The sequence below is a fragment of the Electrophorus electricus genome, chromosome 8, assembly GCF_013358815.1.
Source record: "Electrophorus electricus isolate fEleEle1 chromosome 8, fEleEle1.pri, whole genome shotgun sequence".
Taxonomy (NCBI): Eukaryota; Metazoa; Chordata; class Actinopteri; order Gymnotiformes; family Gymnotidae; genus Electrophorus; species Electrophorus electricus.
In genome coordinates this window covers 10,851,149-10,873,739 of record NC_049542.1, presented here as the reverse complement: position 1 = coordinate 10,873,739, position 22,591 = coordinate 10,851,149, and the positions used below count along the sequence as shown (strand labels likewise).

The 22,591-nt window shown below is 39.6% G+C and overlaps 1 protein-coding gene across 2 annotated transcripts in view; it reads right to left on the bottom strand.

Moving 5' to 3' along the window:
• pvrl2l (PVR cell adhesion molecule related 2 like) overlaps positions 1–22,591 on the bottom strand; it is an 87,321-nt gene that overhangs the window by 37,780 nt on the left and 26,950 nt on the right. For both annotated transcript variants that reach the window (XM_027016272.2, XM_027016270.2), the window contains exons 2-6: positions 15,252–15,361; positions 14,449–14,692; positions 9,561–9,854; positions 8,835–8,952; positions 7,794–7,942 (exon numbers count right to left, since the gene is read on the bottom strand). In XM_027016272.2, the coding sequence (XP_026872073.2) occupies positions 7,794–7,942; positions 8,835–8,952; positions 9,561–9,854; positions 14,449–14,692; positions 15,252–15,361 (915 nt within the window). The remainder of the gene's footprint in view (positions 1–7,793; positions 7,943–8,834; positions 8,953–9,560; positions 9,855–14,448; positions 14,693–15,251; positions 15,362–22,591) is intronic.

Sequence of the window (22,591 nt, the reverse complement as noted above, 5' to 3'; positions counted from 1 at the left end):
TCTTTCCCCTCTCCTGTCCTCCCACACCCATAGATGCTAAATAAATTAAACCCTAAAAATGAAACCCTAAATAAATTAATCCCTAACAAATGCACAAAATAAATGACCTCCCAGTTACATATGAACAAAAAAATGTACTCTCTTCAGATAATCTATTCCCTTCAAATGTGAATATGAGTCATTTAACACAAACAAACACTACCAACATACACATACACAGACCATTTACTTTAGCCTTTCTCATTTAGCCACTCTCCCTGCAAGCCCCTACCACTAAGTATTCCATTATTCATCAATCTGGCAGCCAGTATCCGTGAGCCTAACGGCCATTGCTCAGCCACTACATGGTGAAAGAGAAGAGGTGAGGCACATGGGCTAGCCTCCCTGCATTATGGCCACTACCAGCCAGCAATAGAGAAAGATCATCTCGCAAACCATGCAGGTATCTAGTGAAAACAATGTCGATCCACACTCTAGTGAAAAGGGTAGAAGGACTTAAAGAAGAAACAATTAAACAACAGTTACATCTGTTCAAGTAATCTGATTGGACTAAAGACATTCCATGAGTGCTGATATAAAGTATAACAGTCCTGGGACTCACATGTATCACATCACTTTACAGGTGTGTTCTATTAACCATTGATTGCATTAACGATCAGCATCTGTCTTAAGTTTTAACAAACTGCACCACAAAGATAAACATATTTCCACAAATAATATTTTAGTTAAATTACAAATGGTTAGCAGTAAAGGAGAGCACAGAAGCTTGTTAAAAAGGTACTGGATCATCCCTGGAGTGCTGGAGAGCAGCATCTGATCAAGCTATCAACTCACTGGAATCACACATGCCACCAAGGCAACTGTCAACAGACTCTAATTTCAGTGGTCACACAATAGATGGAAACATACAAGTAAATATACATGATACAAAGTAGCTGCCCGGTGGTAACACAGTCCTACACAAATTAACAACTTAGTGTGCACGAAAACATTCAGATGTGGAACTATGTATTGGCAGATCCAAATAAATTATGAAGTAAAGAAACTCATAATCTGTTGTCACTTACTGTTGACTAACAACTGGCACTTGTACAATAAAATAAAATAAAATAAATATCACACTCAAGGTTGTGCTAATATATCGAATATCATACTTATTATGTTTGGCTGAACCACAGTCATGCTGATGCTCACTATAACCTCTCCACCTTGAGTGTGATATAGCTTAAATACAAATACATATAGATAGATAAAAGGAAAGCTTCTGTTTTCACAGTAACCAGCATTTTGAAAGAGATTTTATACGTCTGAGGTTTTCAGGCTAAATTATGAGTCACAGCTCCTGACACCGTGTTGGCTGGAGGGCTTGGAGAGGGCATGAGGTGCCCCAGAAGGAAGCTTCAGTGGCTGAGGGATGCTTAGCATTGCCTCTCCATCCTTCATCTCTCTCCATCTAGGAAAGAAACTAAGCAGTGGAATGAGGAGCAAGGGGCAGAAGGGGGTGTTAGCTCCTAAAAAAAGAAGCCTAAAAGAGTGCAATGCGAGGCCAGTGATGCATGAATCCAAGCCTGGAGGAACGATGCAGGTCACTGAAGGTCATCACCATGCGCGGACATCGTCATGGCTGTGGATGGAGGGCTTCTTGGACCCTCCTGACCTTCAGCACGCCTTTAGTTCTCAAGAGCTGTAATTGCAGCACATTACTATTCTGCAGCAAGTCAACGATAATGTGCTAGAAAACTATTCTGAAGGGGAAATTCTCCCAGAAGATGAATTTGGCAGTAGTGAGATGGCACACTATGACAAAGGCAAATGTGTGCATGTGCAGGGTTCATTTACAGTGTTTATGCAGGATGACCGTTCTGTGTGCATCAGTTTATATTAGCTTCATATAATTGAAATGATTGCCAGGATGCTGAGTCATAAAGACTATAATGTTTAGTAGCACTATAAAGGTGGCAGCTAAGATTACTTCATCACACTGCTGTCATTATTTTAAATAAGTGGTACCTTGCCTGAGCTACAGAATTTGATTACAGTTATAAATGTTTCCACTTACAAATCAGTTATCTATCCAGGTTTCACACCATGAATATTTATGCCTGGCCAGGCTTCAAAAGCTTCAAAAAGTTGTACTTAGATTGATGAGTTTATTAATACCATTTTGTTTCTTTATCTACATTATCTACAACTACAATTGCTGCTGCTTTTATTTTAGCATGAACTAAACCTTTAGTAACAGTTCTAAAAACCTTCACTCTTAAGTAAAAAGTCTTCTATGGATAAGTACATGTTTCTGTTAAAAACTGCATCATGTTAAAAAAGTCCTAACCCTTTGGAAAAAACTACCAGATATGACTACTGGAAAGTGAAACTTATGTGAACCATATACCAAATGCATAACTGTTCAACAGCACCCATTTTCTCTACAAGCTGACAATAATGGGAAGATTCAGTGGGCCTTTCCTAACATGACACCTTACATTTGAACTCAGTACAAGTTCACATTGTACTCCAATTATCCATGGGACTAACGTTACAGTCCATACGCTTTTGAGATAATACAGCATGTCTCAAAAGCTACAATAAAATACAGGGAGATCAGTTACCAACTGGCCAGCCAGTAGGGGAGAAGGTCAGATCTCATGCCTGGTGCTTGGCCACTCTCAGTGGGATATTGGTTCTTACATTGCACACTCGGTTGTCATTTACTGAAGGACTTATACACATAGGCAGCTCACACTGACCCTTCGTTCACTGCTAAAGTCTTGGCTGAAGTCCTTGGAAGGAGGTGCCAGCTCCTGTCATCCAAGAAGCAAACAGCAAAGTCATGCTTCAAACCCTATAATACAGACACAGTCAAAAGGCTTTTTTTGCATCCAACAAGCCAAGGCATCTGATTACAGCAAAACATTTTTTGAGCAAATTGGTTTTAAATAAATGCATCATTATAGTGTGTAATTGATGAGGCCGTACATCAATCTCGTGGAAAGCATTGGGGCAGGCTTGTAACAAGCACTATGCAATTTGTAATTGAACTTCCCTCCCATTCCGAGGAGATGCTAATAACCCTGTTGTCAGCGAGACTTTCTTGCCAACAAACATGGTCCTATGAAGAGGGAGGGAAAGCAGTGAGAAGACATTTTTTGACAAACACGTTTCTCACTTTCGATGTGCATCAGGCAAAAATCCTGAGCCACCCATCACAGTTCTAGCCATTCCCCCCACTTCCACCACCGCCATGTGTGCTGCACATCAGAGGTGCGAGCGGGTGGGGGGAGGGGGGGAGGGCTATGACGGAGTGCATTACATCAGGGGCGAAATGCCAACTATCTCACCAGGCCAGGGATCTGCAACACTGAGCAGCGGTGCAGGGAATTTGATAGGAGAGAACGCCAACAGCAATGGGAAAGGTAATGGCTAATAATGAAGACTTCTGAAAGGTTCTAAGGAGCGCGGGCTGAATTACTGCCAAATTACAAAGCCTAACACTACTGAGAACAGACAAAAGCATTTAATACACAGGTGACACTCACTCAGATTAAGGTGTGCTTTGGTGTCTGTAACTAATGCAGGCTGGTCATGCTTAGTAAATTGAGAGAAACCAGGCAGAGATCCCTTGGATTTCCAAACTGACATTCATAAATATGAATTTTACACAAAATGTAAAACGTGTAAAAGCCTTCTGCTACCAAATTTTCTCTTTAAGACACTCTTACATTTGATATGCATCCAGGAGTATTTGGGACCCTGTAAAATATGTTAAATTTAAACAAATTGTTGCCCAGATGACACAGGACCTAGATTCTGAATCAGATTTCATATCGATGTGGAAGCTTTTAGCTACAGACCTTTTCGCCAGTGAAAACAAGACAGCAAAGTACAGACATCTGGAGTTGCCTACATGACTCACCAGCTGTGCTGAAAGTGGGCGTTTTTCTCATTCGATGCGATAAACAAGCACCTATTCTGTAGAATTTTTATGAACACTCCAGGCAATCAGACTTCAGATGAGCAAACATTAACACATGCAACAACATATGTCTTGGGGCTATTAGGTATGTCCAGCCTTTTTTCAGTGATAGCAGACAAGATCGAGTACTTCCCAAAGCGGTGATTTTTATAAAGGACAGTGTACTACATGAATGACAGATGGACAGGCTGGTTGGGCAGACACACAGTTAGAGGGATATATTCAGATTTAATATTAGTAATCATGTAAAATGTGGTTTGACAGGATCACTGACTACAGTAACCAAATCAACCCCCCCCCCCCCCCCAATCAACTAGAGATATGACTGTACCACTGGCTTTAGTCATCTAAAGCAGGTCCCTGGGGGGCATACGGAAGGAACATAGTGGTTCATTATGCACCATGCCTGCCATGTCTGTAAATGTAAAATTGTTATTTTCCTTTTCAGGTAAAAGGGTAGAGCAAAAGATTTATCTCATAAAAGCAGCTGTAAAACGATTCACAATGTCTAAAAAATAAGTCAGAGGGTTTAAAACCAAATGTCTTCATGGAAGAATCACAGGAATCAATTTGCTTCAGAGCAGTGAAGAACTGCTTACCTTTCATTTAAAAGAAAAAATAACTGAAAAATATGTCCTGGAGTTTAGACTGTACACACAGACATGCTTGTACAAGCTAGTAACACATACTTGTCATCACAGCTAGAGCTATGACCCAGATATTATAATCCCATCTGTAAACCTTATTCAATCAAGGTTTAGAAAAGACAATTTCACCTTCAGGCTGAAATATATCCCTGACACCCTGATCTACATTTAGGACTATTTCATATAATACGTCATCATGAATTTCCTCCCTGCAAATACAGAAGTCCAGGTCAAACACTACATGAAAAGAAGTTTGGGACAAAGTCCAAAGAAAACCTCCAGTGATGATTGCCAGCAACCAGACACCCTTGCTATCCTCCAGTCTGACATTTCATTTCATTGTGGGAGGGCGCTACCTCCCTCTGTGCTCACTGCCTTTTCTTTTGTCTATTTCTACCTTGATTATTTCTCGCAGAGCTGCAGGCTGAGCCTGATAAGCCCAGTCCAGGTGTCGAGCTGCACAGGCATTTGTCTCACCTTATCTCAGACATTAAGCTCGAGGGGCCGATTCCTGTAGACTAAGGATACTATACAGACCTAAATGGCACAGGTTCCTACACAGAACCAGAGCCAAGCATCCGACATGCCAAAGCTTCTCAGCTTGTGCAGTGTCTGCTGGCTAGTGCTAAAGCAGAACTTCTGTTTTTTTCACTTCATGGATATCATAGATCAAGTTCCCAAAATTGCATGTGCAAACGATTTCAGCATACTCTGATGGCTTCAGGAAATGCTGCAGAAAATGTTTGCTGTCTAAGGCAGAGTCTAACCACCTCAAACAAAAGAGGATCAAGTCTGATTCTCCTATAGAGTTCCATTATGATTAGTCCTATAGGGGAAGCCAAGAGCCCAGAGGCCTGCAGTGGGGGCACATTCATCACATTCATCTGAATGAGGCCAGGGGGCCTGTTACCGATTAGTGGTTTTGGGTACACTTGGGGTGGGGGGTGGGGAGAGGCGGCAAGTATTGCTTTTTGGAGAATGAAGTTGATTTTTTTTCCCTGAACAGAATGTTCTGTCTGCTGGTATAAAAAGAAAAGGAAGAAAGAAAATGTGGTAAGCATACTGATTCCATCATGTTCCATGAGGTCCATACAGGTCATGTCCTCTAACCCACACCAACCTACAGCTTTCTTTGCTGATGCCAACTACAATGTGTTCATCTTCCAGTCTAATGGTGACCCCTCCCACAACACTGCTTTTTCCATTGATGACTGATGAGGGCAGAAATGAAAAGTGACTTTTCACAGCATCAGTATCAGTGTGTTAGCTCGGTGTCACCCACCTAAAAGTGTTTTGTTCTCTTCTAAGAAAGCAAAAAATGGGCCCACTTCAAGGGAACAGAACACGGGTTTTCTTTTAGAAAACACTTTTTTCCACTTTTCCACTTCTTTTTTTGGTGTTGTTTGCAGCTTCTAGCCTGCTACAGTGCCTCGCCGAGAGCTGAGAGCACAGTAGCTCTCTAGGAGGTTGATGGATTCGGCTCAGCTTGCATCAGCTCAAGCTTGCATCAATTGTGGCTGTGTGTGTGTTTGTGTGTGTGTGTAATTGAGGATGGGTTGGAGTCTTATTTTCATAAGTGATTGCTTTCAAATGCACATAAATATAAACCTCAACATCCATAACTGTCACAGTATACAATCCCTAACAGTGGTACAGTCAACTTCACACAAACACATTTGCACAGGCACAAACACAAATGCACACACTGCATGTACCACAAGTGCTCAATACACAGCTGTAATCTTCTTGTCTCCATGCTGTTTAAGGGAAAAGGAAAACAACTTCTCTTGCCTCAAAGGCAAGACTAGAGGAGGTTGTTTTTGTACAGTGAACAAGTTTATGTAAAAGTACTTTGATGTCTTGCTTATGTATTCAGGTGAGTCAAGCTGAGTGCAAAACCCTCAAACAATTTAACCAGGGTAAAACAACATAAGGGGTAGCGGATAATTCAATAAGCACTCACCCTGCTTTTGAATGTGCTTACTTTAGGGGTGTGGGGGAGGTGATAGAGAAAAATATATACAGAGAGAGAAGATCACAGAGTTTGCATGTGAGTAGACATACGTAGGGCGTGTAAGGGTGCTGAAGGAATTGTGCATAGCATGTGTGTTAGTATTTGTGTGTGTGTGTGTGTGTGTGTGTGTGTGTGTGTGTGTGTGTGTGTGTGTGTGCGCGCGCGTGTGTTGTGGGTGGGTGGGTGTATACTCTAGGTGTGTCTATGTATATTGTGCATGGGTGTATAGGGAGGGAGGTATGGGTGCATGTTCATGTGCATTTTGTGTGTGTGTGTGTGTGTGTGTGTGTGTGTGTTTGTGTGTGTGAGTGATTGAGGCATCAGGCCTCCCTGGCTCACTTTGCCTCCCACTTTTGCACTCAACTGTTCCCACAAAGCATTTTTGTTCCCCGGTTAGACAACGGAAAACTTGAGAGCTAGTCCAGAGCTGTCCAGAGCTGCCCAGAGCGCCCCAGAACTGCCCAGCCCACCCTTTCTACCAAGATCAAGCCCTGTGCCTCACACTGAAATCGAGCAGTGGCATTTCAAGCAACCAGACCACCAAGAGCTTATGTTTGGATTTTTGTTAAGTGGGTGTGGGTCTGTGTCTGTGTGAGTGTCCATGGGCCAGTGCATGAAAACACACAGAGAAACTGCTTTAAACTGGCAACATTTGAAATGCGTAAATCAGTATTACCACATGCATAAAGTGGGGGAAAAGTTTTTCCCTTAAAAGAAAGAAAGGGTAACAAGAACACAGACAAAACTACTCTATGGATGTTAGGCATAGGGAGTAAAAGGAGGCGGGATAAAACAGAAAAAGATAACCCGGCAAACTGGCTCACACCAACCAACATCCCTCACAACACCAGCTTTGTAAGAAAACATCCCAAAATTTGTTCAAAGACACAGTAGAAAACCAACCATAAGAGCCGATTTTGCTACTGAAGCCTACCCAGAAAAAAAAACAAAAAAAAAACAGCAAGGCAAAGTTGGGAATTGGTTTATGTAGTAAAGTCTACAATGTAAGCGTGTATGTGTTTTATTAAAAATATATATCCATTAAACAGATTATAGTAGTTTATGATATGTAAAGATGTGTGCGTGCGTGCGTGTGTGTGTGTGTGTGTGTGTGTGTGTGTGTGCGTGCATGTCATCTGTGCGCTCCATCTCTGCTCACCTGTGACCATGGCAGTGAGCTGGTTCTTGCTGGATCCCAGACTGTTCTTAGCTTCACAGATAAAGGTGGTGTTCACACTCTCATCCACCTTCTGCACTAGCAGCTTGTTCTGAACCACCTTCACTGTGGGTGGCATCTTCCCCGACACCCTGACCGACAGATAAAGCAATCAGGTCTGATCCAGGTGGTGCTAAATTCATTTTAAACATGCAGAAGTTCAGATTACTGCCAATATTTCTGCTTCATCTTCACTGTACATCTATGCACAAAATTACAGTGATACACAACATTTAAAAACAAAAGATAAAAAGCACCATGTGATGGACATTGAACATCTGTGAACACTTCAAATAATGTATCAAATGTTACAGCATAATTCAATCAATTCCCAGAATGAACTGGCCATAACAACACTAGGATACCCATAGAGAAAGCTTTTGCCAATATGTTAATATCCAAAGAGCAGATGGATTTCTGTGGCTTGAAGCAAACTATAAACTTGTAACCGGCTGAATGGCTTTCAAGCTTTTGCTTAAATTCTCCTCAAAATAGTTTGCTAAAAAAGAAAGCACACAGCAGACTGTATTTGGAGCTTTTGTGTTGGAGATAATATTTTAGCTCCACACCAATTAGCCTGCAGATGTTGTTGACGGTCACCAGACTAACTGCTGAGCTTGAACCTGGTTGCCAGTCTCTGGCAAAACATGTTCATCACTCCTTGCTTTTACTTACTGAAGGTCCTTTCTTGTGGCATGTGTATATGTGTATTACTGCTTATTATATTTCTGCTTGTATGTGAGTCAAATTATGGTGTTGGCCATACAACAATCTGCCTCAGCAAACAATCAGGATTTATATAGCTTAATACTTTAACCAGATTTGTGAAAAGTATGTACTGCTATGTACTGAAATAAGCACACTGATTGCAAACTTACATTTACACAAAGCAATGTAACTAAGTAAAATCTTAAAGAGGCTTTGGACTACAAACAATGACCATGTTATCATTCAGCATAGGTTTGTATGAGTGAGGTCACTCACGTTGCCCATGTAACATTAACAACCTCTGGATTGGCATCAGCATGACAGATCAGCATGGCATCGGTCCGACCCATATACCAGTTATCATCATATCCCTCTATCCTGACAGTGGGGGGGTCTAGAGAGACAGAGAGAATTATACCATGAGTAAGTTATTTGGGTGTAAAGAGCATTATAGATTGAGAGAGAGAAAGAGAGAGAGGGAAATGGAGGAAAGGAGATTGAGAGAGAAGGAGAGGGGGAGAGAAAGAAAGCAAGAGAGAGTGGAAGAGAGAAAGAGAGCAAGAAGGAAAGGGAGAGCGAGAGAGGCTTTCCTGCCTTCAGCTTAGATCGACCAGTTGGAGCATGATTACATGCAGCTCAGGACTAGGAAAGGCAGAGCCTGAGACACTAAAGATGGAACAGCACGGGCTGACCTACAAAAACTCAGGAGAGCTGAAACTTGGGTTGTAGGGGAGGGTCACACAGTCCAACATGCAAGAGGAAAATTAAACGACAGGGGACAAGAGAAACAATGTGGAAAGTCTGTTAGGTGTCCAAGTATTTCAAACATTTGAAATTTTTAGTGGGAATGTAACCATACACAGAATCACTTTTAAAACTCCCTAAACAGTTCAGATAGAAAAAAAGTGGAACATGAAATAGTGATATGATATATCAAACCCAATCTGGCCAATCTTTTTGTGTGTTTTTGTGTGTGTGTGTGTGTGTATGTTTGTGTCTTACATTGCACAGTGAGCTTTATGGTGAAGGTCTGTGGGTGGTTCTGCGTTTGCTGGGTGATCACGCAGGTGATGTCGCGGCCGTTGTCGGCAGGCATTGGTGCCATGTGGTACTCACTCCTGACCGTCACCGTGCCATCCGGCTGTGGGTACGAAGTGATGTTGAAGTCGCCAGCGGCATTCGTCATCCAGGTGATGGTGGCGGCAGGCTTGCCCTGCGCAGCCTCACACCGTGCCACTACCACCTTACCGCCACTGGCCTGTGCTGCCACCGGAGAGGCGGAGTTTTTGGGCTTGGCTGGGGAGGAGCGAGATTTGAGATTTGAGATGTAGCTTGGATATCACATATCAGTGTTGCCCTAATGATGCAGACAAGTTACAAAACTGAAAACAGACTGTTCTGAATCCATTAGCCCAACATCTGAGCTCTCGTCTACTTTGTAAAAGGAGCCGTCCATGACACATGATCAGTTCTCAAATTTCTTGTATATTATCAACACCAAAATGTACACTCAGCAACTTCACAGTCAAATGAGGACAGAGGAACATAAAAAGAAGGTGAAACATAGAAAAGCAGAAGGAGAAAAAAGTGGGTGAGAGAGTAATGACAGTAGAGAGAAAAGGATAAGAAACAGAAACCAGATGGGCTGATGAAGGTTGGTGACCTTTCAGTTTGATAAAATAAAAAAGAAAAAAACCTGAGGAAGAAAGCAATTTAAAGGGTCCCAATCCAGTCTGAAATATGTTGTTATTGCTGTTGGCTGCAGTAATCCCAATAAAATTCTGATCCTTTGTTTATACCATTTTACACTCTGTTTGCATCAGCTATCATAGAGGTGATGTAAGCGGATGTTTTTCAAAACTTTCAGACCCCTGTGCAGTTTAAGACATGTGTAGTTTATTAGTTGTAAACCTGTTTTTCAAACACTGCTGTCTGAAACAGAGATAATAAAGTACACACTACTCTTAAAGTTGAGTGTATCCCTCTCCAGCCCAGTAGTTTCATACAGAGCTAGCCATGTTGGTCCGGGGTGATGACAAAATAGTCATGCAGTTAAATTAATCATTTAATGAGCTACAAGGGAATACAAAATCCAGGACCAAATTTGCATCTAAGGACCAGATTTGAATACCACTGGTCTATAATGTGCATCGGTCTATAATGTAGAACTATTAATCGGTTTTAGTAACGTAAGGACATAATCACGACTACATGAATCATTTTGAGTGATAAGTCATTAATCATTAATTATTGTTGATTATTAATCATGCTTGCCTCTTATGTTTGAATACACCTTTGACATTGTTGCATCAGGACTGTTAAGCGCATAGGAAGTAAAAAGTTTGCATGAACAGAAATAGTTCTATTTGAACATAATAAATAAGCACTAATCAGATGGAGTTCCTCTTAATATATAATCAGACAGTTCCTTTTTTGGGCTCTGAATACTAGAGTGAACTCTGGCTCACTTTGTTTATGAGATGAGGGAAAGCATCAATGGCTGCAAGAATACCCAAAAGAGGGGCTACAAGAAATTATAAAGAGATATTCAAAAGATAGCCATATGACCATGTTTTGAAATGCTTAAGCAGCTGAAAACATGTAAAAGAGGAAGTGTGCTCCTGCTTGGAGAGCACACACACACACACACACACACCCACACACACACACACACTACTCAGTTGGAACTGTCCTCAGTTTCAAATAAATTGCAAACACTGGCACAATTTTATTTTGAGTAGGCAACTTAATTTCCACAAAACTCTAAACTGAAACTACCCTGTGTAGCTATATCATCTATTAGCTATATCATCTATTAAAATACACATTGGATTAATCTGGGTATTGTCAGATACTCAGTATTAAATGTCAGAGTTACGTGCACACATGCAGGTTTAAAGGTTACACATAGTTTGTGAAAAAATACAAATAAAAAGCTTAACATAAACCTCAATATGCAGGCAGATAATTTTGTCAGGGCAGTGCTGATCCACTCTGAGCCAAAGACTGTTGATACATCCTAGTCACTGAAATGATGAAGCTGGTTAATGGGGGACATTAACATTAAAACAAATGGCAGGCGGATTCCAGTTAGCAGACATCATGTATGAGTGAAACCACAATCCAAACCTGGATTCTCAGTGGATGGGTGCTTTCAGGGGCTATTTTGACAAGCAAGCCTTTTCAATTAGCCGATAACTAAAACCAAGATAATAGGAAGTAAAAAGTGGCATGGAATGTTTTTGGAATGTCTTGATGTTTATCTCAAGCTAACAGGCTACATGAGAGCATCCTCATGCAGGATTTTCAGGGTAATTATTGTTAAAAATACAGATGCATGACAAGAAAACTCTTGATAGAGACCCCATTTTTTTGTCAGTGTGCTAACATTTTACCACATTAACTAAAATAACTTTAATTTCACCTCTAAGCCTGCTGACTCAATTCTGGGCATTGAGCACCACAAGGACACTGGTAAGTACCTAAGATTATTCATATCTATTTTAAGGTTGTTCTGTTTGTCTTTGTAAAAACAAATTAAGCCAGATGACTCATGCATATGTATGGAAAGTAAGAAAAATCTGGAAGATCAGCAATCCTATTCTTAATGCGGGTCCCAATTTTATCAGCACTAATAACCATTGCCAACATTAGTCAAAAGGTTTTTCAACTTTTCTGTTTGATCCAAAAGTGACTGAAAATACATCGTCTCATACAGAGTTTTGTATAGCAGCTAACTCAAGTATGTCATGTAATTTTCTTCATATATTGGCATTTAAAACAAACATAAACATCACTCAAATACTGGACTATTGAAATAGACAAGCAGTGCAGAAAATTTTATTATAATAAGCATTTCAGCAATGGGAAGCAGGTTAGATATGTAGAAACTTGTTTAAAAATTACAAGTCCAATGGTATTTCAACAAGAAAAGCCTGACTAATGAATGCAATATACATTTAAGCAATGTGCCTAATAACCATGGGAGGTTTCTACAAATCACCTGATAAATATTGCAGTTTTGCTCACTCTAATCCCTTTCTGTTCTCATGACACTAACAGATTTTTCTCATTTTAGGGTTAATTAGAATACATTAAAGAGTAGTAAGGAATTAATCTTAGAAGCAATAAAGTCAAGTCATACCGGAGAATTTCAGTCAAATTTAAGAAACACTGAAGTTGATGTATGTTCAGTTTTGTCCATGAGACAAAAGGAAATCTTGAAAAAAGACCTTCCTTTTGACTTTGGGTTTGATAGGTTGGCAGTCAGTGAATAACCTTTACCACTGTAGCCTTACAATAAGCATTATAAGAAATGTCCAAGTCATCACGATGGCAGTGTTATTGGCTCAGAGTCTATAACACTGAAATTATTTTGCTATATCTATAATGAATAAAATAATTGGTTAATGAATTGTTGAATAAGTGAAAACAAAAAGACAATCACACTGCTATCTGTCCTTATGATATACAACATATATCATAATGGAGTAGTGTTAACCCCTGCCATGTTAGAATATCACCTCATCCAAGGTCAGGTCCCAGTCCTTTGCAATCCCAAAATAGCCCTTCTTGTACACTGTGAAGCAGCTAACTCTGACTGATCACTCACAATTTATATTTGACCTGTTTAGCCCGAAGCCATGCGTGTCTGTGATTTCCGTTTTACTGCAGCAGTCTAGCCTTAATTGCGCCTGGCTTCATCTCCCCAGGCCTCCTACCCTTCAGAGAGCACACCCTTTGGAGAGTATTGTCTGGTCACGTTGACCTTCCTGTTTAGAATTATTGCAGATTACGTGATATAGGGTATCCTTAAAAAATCTGACAAGAGTGAGGAGAAACTAAATCCAGTGCTAACAATAACACTAAGTCTAAGTAATTTAACACTTCAAAAATTTACCCTGTATGTGAATTCTTGCTTCAAAGATAAAAATAAAATATAATTATTTTTAATCCCATTTAAGTTACAATTACAACTATACATTAAAATGAATAAACTTCAAAAGAAGTCACATCTTGACTACTTTTACAGTAATGTCATACAAAATATAACTAACCCGAACCCTAACCCTTGTTAGTGCTTTAGATACATTTTGTTTTCATGCAGGATGCTTGAAACCAGGGATGTTGATAATTGTTTATTGTCAGATTAACAACATAATCTTTAAGGCAAAGTGTAAAGGATTGATTTGCTGATATTCAACCCAGGCCTTAAAAATGTTCTTTACTATTATTTAAAATGATGTATAGCATAACCCCAATGGCAGCTTACGTAGTGGCAAACTAGCCACTCCTCTTCACCTCCTGTGAACTACAGTCTAATGAGGAAATGGTTTAAGATGGCAAACAGTGTAACATGCAAGTCTTTGTGTATTTTAAGTTCACTCAAAGCCTCTTTTATTAAAAGGGTTCATTATTTCTGTATCCAATATTTCTGATCATTTAATCACTCCTTGGACTCTTAGACTCCTTTGCTTTTAACAGTGATTGAATCACATTATTGTAAACGATACAAATCAGAAATTTCTAATAGGGTCTGCAAACCTGTTCTTTAACACCCCCTATTGTTACAGAGTACCATGGAGCTTAATAATACATGACACATTAACTATATAGGGTTACAGGAACTTTTACAAATTTTTACCAGCCTAAATATAACATGGAATAAAATTCATTAACTGTTTTTTTTCCATTAACATTTTCTGTTCAGGCTAAACATCTAAAATCAAAAAATGAAAATCTTTTGTACTGAGCACTTTGGCTGTTGTTTTGTTTCATTGCCATCTCAATTATGTAGCAATAACGTGGGTTTGTTATAGGTCGACATGTAAACTTGGTGTTTAATATCAAATTGCCCCTGAACCATCTGGAACATGTCACTTGTACTTACCAAGCATAATGAGGGTGGTGGTGCCCTGCTCATTTCCACTCGGATAGGTTGCATACTCGCAGGTATACTTGCCAGCATCAGACATGCGCACATTGTTGATCTTAATGGAGGGGTTCTCAAGGGAAGGCTGGGTGAACTGCACCCGATCTTTGAAGGCTGACTGTGGGAAGCTCTGGCCGTACGTGGGGTGATAAACAGCTATGTTCTCCCTCTGTCCCTCAGTCGCTTCAAAGATCCATGAAACCTTAAGGGTCAAGAACAGCTTTAAAGGAACTGGAGCATTAAGAAAAATAATTTCTGCTGACATCAACAAGTAATGTTGATCAACAAGTAATGTGTTACAGAGACATGTGACTACACACACTTTCTTGCTAACTTCCTTAAATATAAATTTACTTGATTCTTTCAATGCCGTTCTGTGACGTGAAATGCTTTTGAAAGGAGTGGGCCATTTCAAGCACATATTTTACTCTTTCAAGTCATGTAATATCATTTAGTTGAACAAATTAAATTCCAGCATATTCCATTTTGAGATGGATTACTTTCCATATGCCTTTGCAGGATGACAGCTGGAACAAGGACTACTCTGACTACATCAGACTACTTAGTGTTTGCATGACTGATTAACTAATGAAAACAGAGACTGGGTTACAAACTGACTGAAATGTGAACTGGCAGACTCAATTACTTAGCTGATTACTTTATCTCAGCATATTGCCAATCAATCAATTACAGGCATGAAAACAGCCTCCTAAACTGTAATTGTTCACATTCATTGATTGGCAAAGCAATATTTTCAGCACCTGTGTGAGTTTAGTAGCTCCAGCATTGGTGAATTCGCAGTGCAGGTTGACGGACTCATTTGCGTAGGCCTCCACTTCGGGGAGCACCCGCACCCGCTGACTCTGAACAACTGCAAAGGGAGGAGTGAGAAACATTAGGATGTCCATGCAACACAGGCACGATTCAGGAACAAATCAGATGCATGGACGAGAGCTCAGCTTCCACGCACACTTCACTCTGCCACTAATCAGAAGCTGGGCTGTTCAGGCATTGGGTTCCGTGATGACTGAATCAAACAGTCCAGTGAATGCAGTCTCATTAGAAACTCATCAGTGAAACATAAGTACCCTTCTGCTTTATGTTTAGTAACGCACTATAGTTTATCGACTACTGCAGCAGGGGACATGTTTGCATTTACTATTCAAAGTACAAACAGTAAAACGTAAACAGACTCGGCTTAACACAAAAGCGCTCTGCTGCCTGATGTTCAGAGATTTTTTTCCTGTCCCCTCATATAACCAGTAGTAACTGAAGCTGAAGTGTGATCTTTCTCAGCATGTATGTGCTGCCAGAGAGTGCTCCTCCTCCATCTGTACTTCACTCATGAGCTATGCTTTGAAACATGAACAGTGATCTTAAAGGATGGGGGCACACCAAAGAAATAAAAGTGAACTTTCTGCCAAAACAAAAGCTTAGACTCTATACATATGGATTTAGGATCTCTCACTGGATTCATGAATAGACTCAAAATCAATGTTGCCAATATGTTCATACAAAAAATAAACAAATGTGACTTTCTGCTAATTTCTTGAAAACTTGAAACAAAGCTGGAAAGTGCATACTGTCCACAGGAAGTACATCATTAAACATCTACATCTCAGATCTGGCATAACTTGGTCTAACCTCATCTCCAGTATCTTAGACCCAAAAAATGTAGCCTTGTGTCAACAGATCCATGCGACATCTTTGGGTTGTCAGGAGGAACATGGGAAATGGGAGTTGCATGCAGCTGGAGTAAATGAACCACATTCAGTTTCCATTCCAGGCTCTTCTGGAATAAGGCATTAGCGAGAACTACTGGAGTCAAAGGCCATCGAATAGTATGAGGGTTTCTAGAGAAGTGCACTCAATCTATCAACTCAATTAGGCTGCGACTCAGTTCGCACTAGTCTGAGTGTGAGAGCACACTCACAAACAACAGTGCACACAATCACACAGGCATACAGACAGATACGCATGCACATAGACACAGACAAACACAATCAAAGACAAAGACACACAGTGCATAGAACCTAATGGGTAGATCTCATAAACATAGTGTACAAAATAGACTTCAGTCCATCTGAGGTTAAACATAACCTTCCAGATTTAACCTTCCATGTGCATCAGACTATATATATATATATATATATATATATATATATATATATATATATAACATCACAGCATACTCAAACACAAATACTGGTGCAGAGTTCATACTCAGACCCTTTGGAACAAGCACACAGGAATACAGAAAACACACACATACACAGCAAATATAACTTGGCACATATTCTACAGCTACATTAAATTGTAAATTACCTCCCATTTGCAAATTGCAAGTTTACCATAAAATGATGCAGCAGATTGCCAGTGCAATGAATGTGATATTTGTGTAACCATGCATATGAATTGCTGAGTGTCAAGCGAGCCTAAAACAGTGCGTGCACATCATTTAGTGTTTCTATGCATCTATGCAAAAACACAAAACATCTTCAGGTATAACAAAGAGCAAGTAAAATGATATCCATATGCTGCATTAGGTGCGTCTTGGTATGCTATTATGCTTTCCATTTTAGAGCAAGTAATGGAACTACTCTTGAGAAAGTACACACTGAACACATTGGACAGTAGAAGAGTATGCTATCCTTTGAAAAGGAAGAAAATCCCTCCAGGTGAAGTGAGAAAAAAGTAATAAATAAACCCTGGTACATGAGTGTATTTTCCTTGAATGCTTTTTCTCTGACAGGTTTCTAGCTTAAATGGTATCTTTAGAGTCCATCTTAATATGTACAATATGTTTTTTCTTAATATGTTTTTTCCATCCCATTTAAATGTTTGACTGTCCTATCAGATTCCTCTCAAATATCTTTTTTTTTTTCTTTTTTTTTTTTACAGTTTGATTCTAAAGCTTGGTTCCTTGTTTAGAGTATCCACTGATGCATTCTGACTAATGGTGGATTATATTGTCAGGTGCAAAAATACTGTTTAATTTGGTATATCTGCATTGGCCAGTAAAACACAAACATGATGCCTATTGCAATAAAAAATCTCAATTAAGATACACATATGATTAATGACATTGTAATGTATTTGCAGCATCTATGGGGCATCTATGTATCCATCAGTGGCTGAAGTAGAATTGATAACAGCTGTGCAATGCTAAGAAATACATTTCATTAGCTATGTCTGGTTTACAAATATAGTATTATTCAGCTTTAAGAATGCAATCCAGCATTAGCTGGCTTTACAATGCTTTATGAAATATTAAATAGGTAATTACTTTTGAACAAAGCCATAGTCCAACACAGGGCATTTAACACACAAGCAAAACACAGAAGCTTTGTTCCTGTTTTAAAAAAAAAATCTTATGCTAAATAAGTTACATGTTTGTTTTTGATACATCCATTAGGATAAAGTACAGCTAATCTTGCTTAGGTCACCCTATGTCAAGAATGCAAATTAGCATGGTATATCCACATGCTTCATTGGTCTACACTACTATACTGAATACTAGTACTGCATGCTGTTCACAGTACATGTGACTAATTATCCCTTAAAGTGGTACATTTGCCAGAGGAGAATATCAAGCAATAATGCTAGCTAGCTAAAAAAGAAAGTTTACCGAATATAAGGTCTTGACTTTCATGCAGAATTTAGATGAAAATGGAGCTCCCCTGCTCCCACTTATATTCAGATTCACTGGTACCGGTTGAGATATCTACCTGTTCTGTTTAAGGAAAGCTGTATACGGCCATGCTTCATTGTAGGAGGCATTAAACCCCGAAGATGTTAACAAACTGGAATGTAGGCCAGCATAGTGTCATCTGAGTATCTTTGGCAAACTAATGAAATTTATTTTGGTCACAAACTACATACTATTTTTGGCCACAGTCAGTATATTGTTATGCATGCCATTATGAATATTGCCTATTTATCCTCATTGTTAATGTGTTCAGGTGAAAAGCTCATTTAGCCCTGTGGCAAAGCTCTATGAAGTAGTGATACTTATAAATGTTTTACAAATATTTAATGATATATGCCTTTATTTGTTCCCTTACAATTTTAGCAGCAGTTCATCTATATTTATCTGTAGCATTTCATAATTTCAGAATTAGGCTATCCTGATTTTTAAAGTGGCATGTGCCCTATATTCTACAAAGAATCTATATCAGCATTGACTTTTGAAAAACACATATTGGTCACCCACTAATTTTGACCCTTTCACAGGTTTTTTTTTGTCCCATCTCAGTCACTCACACACCTGCAGCTGAGGCACGAAATTCCATTTTCACAGTTCAAAATATTCAATTTGTCAAACATCTGAGGTGCATATTAAAAACTATTTTAAACTATATTGCATAACAGTAACACACTGATAAAAGTGAAAAAGGACAGCAAGACCAGGAGATGGAGAGAGATAGAGAGAAAGTGAGTTTAAGGCACTAATATGAATAACTGCTTGACTGTGTGTGTTATTCAGTGCTTATAATGTGAGGGTCATGCTCAGAATGTGATGCAGGCAGCGAGGCAGAAGATCCCCTTGAATGAGCAGAACGGCCTTTCAGAGTGGATCCATGGAGGAAGATGAGGGATGATGTGGCATATCTATGCACTCCTCTTCCTTGCTTGGTTTCATTCCCTGTTCTACTCCTTCACTCCAAGCTCACACCCTCTGTACTTTTTTTAAATTCCATGCACCCCTTGCGTGCCACTCTCCCACCAGCCACCCCTCTGCATTGGCCTTCCCCTCGCCATCAAGCATTACAGACTATTAAATTCACCTGCTGTTTCCAGCCACTGGATTTAATCAGTGGGCATTGTGAGACCCTACTGTGACACAAGCGTTCATGATGGAACAGAACAGTAGAGGCACAAGAGATACACATCATGTGCACACACACACACACACACACACACACAAACACACGCACATGCAAACAGACATCTCAGTTGAGAGTGTACTGATATCCCACCATTCTGGTATTTGCACAGATTAAGCTCCGCTGGCATGCCTGCCATTCCCCTGACAGTCAGCATGTCTGCGCACCACAGATCCATTTTACTTACAGACACCAAAAGAGGGCAGGCATGCCGGTGCTATGACCTGAAGGCTTGGAATAAAACACAGTCATTAAAAGCAAAAAACAGCACAGGCACTTGAACAACAGCGTCTGAATGCTCCAGCGTCTGTTTAAGCCCAAAGTTAAGGCCCTGGGTCTCCTAGCATGACAGAGCATGCTTGACAAAGAGGCTTTTATTATCTACTAGAACTAGACATCAGGGGACTGATGCTTTGAAAAAAATCAATTGCTACTCATATGGTATCATGTAAAGGTAGCCACAGATTTTTGCGCTTCAAAAGGTGTGTGCAGCCATAAAGTCTTTTTCACTGCTTGACACAGTGCTGTAAGTGACGGCTGTGCAATATCTAAAGCTCTGCTTCGGTTACAATTTAGCATGGTAGGATATAGGAAATGCCCCATGATGCAAAATAGACTAGAAACATGGCTAACAACAGGAAAGACAGCACAGCACAGGTGTACAAGTAATCCTTCCCAAAGTCCCATCACGTAAATATTTATTTTCATGTACATAACCTGATAAATACCATTCCAGAAAGCCTATTATATGCATTCTAGCAATACAACCTTATATACAATCTATGAGGTGTGATTATATACTTCGTAAGATTTCTCTTATGGTGTTCTTATGGTCTTATAATAGTATAAAGTAATAAAAGCAAATGATGGCAAAATGCAGCAGCCATATTTCTTACTAGAACTAGAAAATTTGATCACATCACTCCTATCTTAGCTACTTTGCATTGACTCCCAGTAAAATTTCATATTGACTTTAAAATACTTCTAATGACCTATAAAGCACTGAATGGTTTGCCCCACAGTACCTTAGAGAACTCCTAGCGCATTACAACCCACCACATCTGCTTAGATCAAAAGGTGCAGGCTCTTTACTAGTACCAAGAATAAGAAAATCTATTGCAGGGGGCAGAGCCTTGTCCTATAAAGCTCCCACACCATGGAATAACCTTCCTATAAATGTTCAAGACTCAGACACAGTCACAATATTTAAGGCTTGGCTGAAAACCTATCTGTACAGTCAGGCATTTTATTAACTACTTCCTATCTTAGGTAAAGGTGTAGCTCTCGGGGTCCATGGGCATTGAGAGTTATGGTAAACTGGGATGTTATGATGCTATCACTTCACCTCTTTGTTGTCTCTCAAGTTTGTTGACAGAGAGCGTTGGCATGCTGATGTTCCAGGGTGCCCTCATGCTTGTGGTTCCTTGTGGTGACTTTATCCTTTTAGTTATGCTGCCATAACTAAAAGACTAAAAGGTGTTTAACACATATGCAGATTTTCTAATTGCAAGAAATTTAACATATACACAGGATTCCTCATTAGACATTTCCAAGGACTCAAAGACTCTACAACTTCAGTCGCAGGACTTATTTGGATTTTTGTATGGATGACTCTTGATAAGTGATCTTAATCTTTAAGTCAAAAGTAACTTCAAGTCAAAGTAATAAACCAAGATATTCTCTTTTAATGAATGCACATTTTAACATTTTACAGTTCTACATCTCTGTTGAAAAAAATCAATCAATGTCACTGTTGGAGAAAACATCTAGAGTCTTCTTTATTAGAAATGTCCTTAGCCAAATGATTTCTCTTACTGTAGAGCAGTCCAGCAAAACGTAGTATTTTTGTGTGGATGGGAGCGATTCTGGTAGTAATTTACTTCTGTGTTTTGGGTTGGTGTCTTACTGTGTAACACAGCTTCCTTCAAGTTTGAACACAGACAGCTGTTCTGACATTCTGCTGTAGAATTTTTTTATGTTGGAACTCACTGGTCCCTCAATGACTGCAAGCTGTACAGACCAAAGCAAAGCAGTACTGTAAAATGTATCAATACAAGAACTCATTCATTCCACTGTCAATTCAATGCTTAAGTGAGATATATAAAGTGAGGGAATGGTGATTGCTGAGAAATGTAGGAATTAATTGGATAAGATGCATTGATTGCTTTTGCAGCAGTTGAACTGTTGGTATCCAAGGCAAAATTCCCTATGTGATAATATGGTTATCTAATCTAATTTACCAAAAAGGTCAACTTTTGTCTCAACAGTCCACAGAATTGTTGTAGATATCCCAGCTTTTAATTTAAATTTAATAATGTTTGTTGTTGTTGTTTGTTTGAGCATAATGCTTATTTCTTTTACTATGGGCATTTTCACACTTGGTTCATTTCAGCATTTTAAGTGGTCTCCAACCGCTGAGTCATGGTTTGTTTTGCATACGTGAACATGTCAAACACACACAGACCCCTCTAAATGGACCCCAAGATGACCCAAACTCAGACCACCTCCCAAGATGGTCTCAGTATGGTTCATTTGCGGCATGTATTGTGGTCCTCGTGACTAATGTATTATGAAGACAAAGCGGCCCATGTCCGTTTCGCATTTATATTTATGCCAAATGTTGATTTTGCAACAGACTCCACTTGTAAACAGCAGAAAATCGAAAAAAAAAAAATTTCTACATGTGGGTCAAACCCAAACTTGATTTGAACTGATTTGAACATTTAACATTTCCACTTGTAAAAGACAAATATCCTATAGGCTTCTATCCTATCAATGACCTTGACTGTTTAAACAAGTTATTTATTATTATGACTTAAAATATGACTAAATATTTGACTATTAACAAATGATGACATTTCTTCATAACTGCAGATAAAGTCTCATTTATCTCTGCAGATTTCCCTTATCTGTCTTTCACTGTTTCTGTGTGAGCTGCAGCTGACCTCGATGCATGCCATCCCATGAGCCACAACCAGCGAGTGTAAAGGGAGTGTTAGCATGTCATTGCGACCTTCTTCTGCGTTATTACTCTGGTGGAGGATTTCATTTGCTGTTTATCCTTGAACTTGTTCCACATATGTGTGAAAGCTTGTAGGATTCTCATTTTGCATTGCACGCAACTATAGCGAGTGGCAAAAAAAGTAGCACAACGATTGCATCTGCCTCATCATGGGTGCAAGCTCCTTGTGCACACAGAATTTCATGGGGGCATG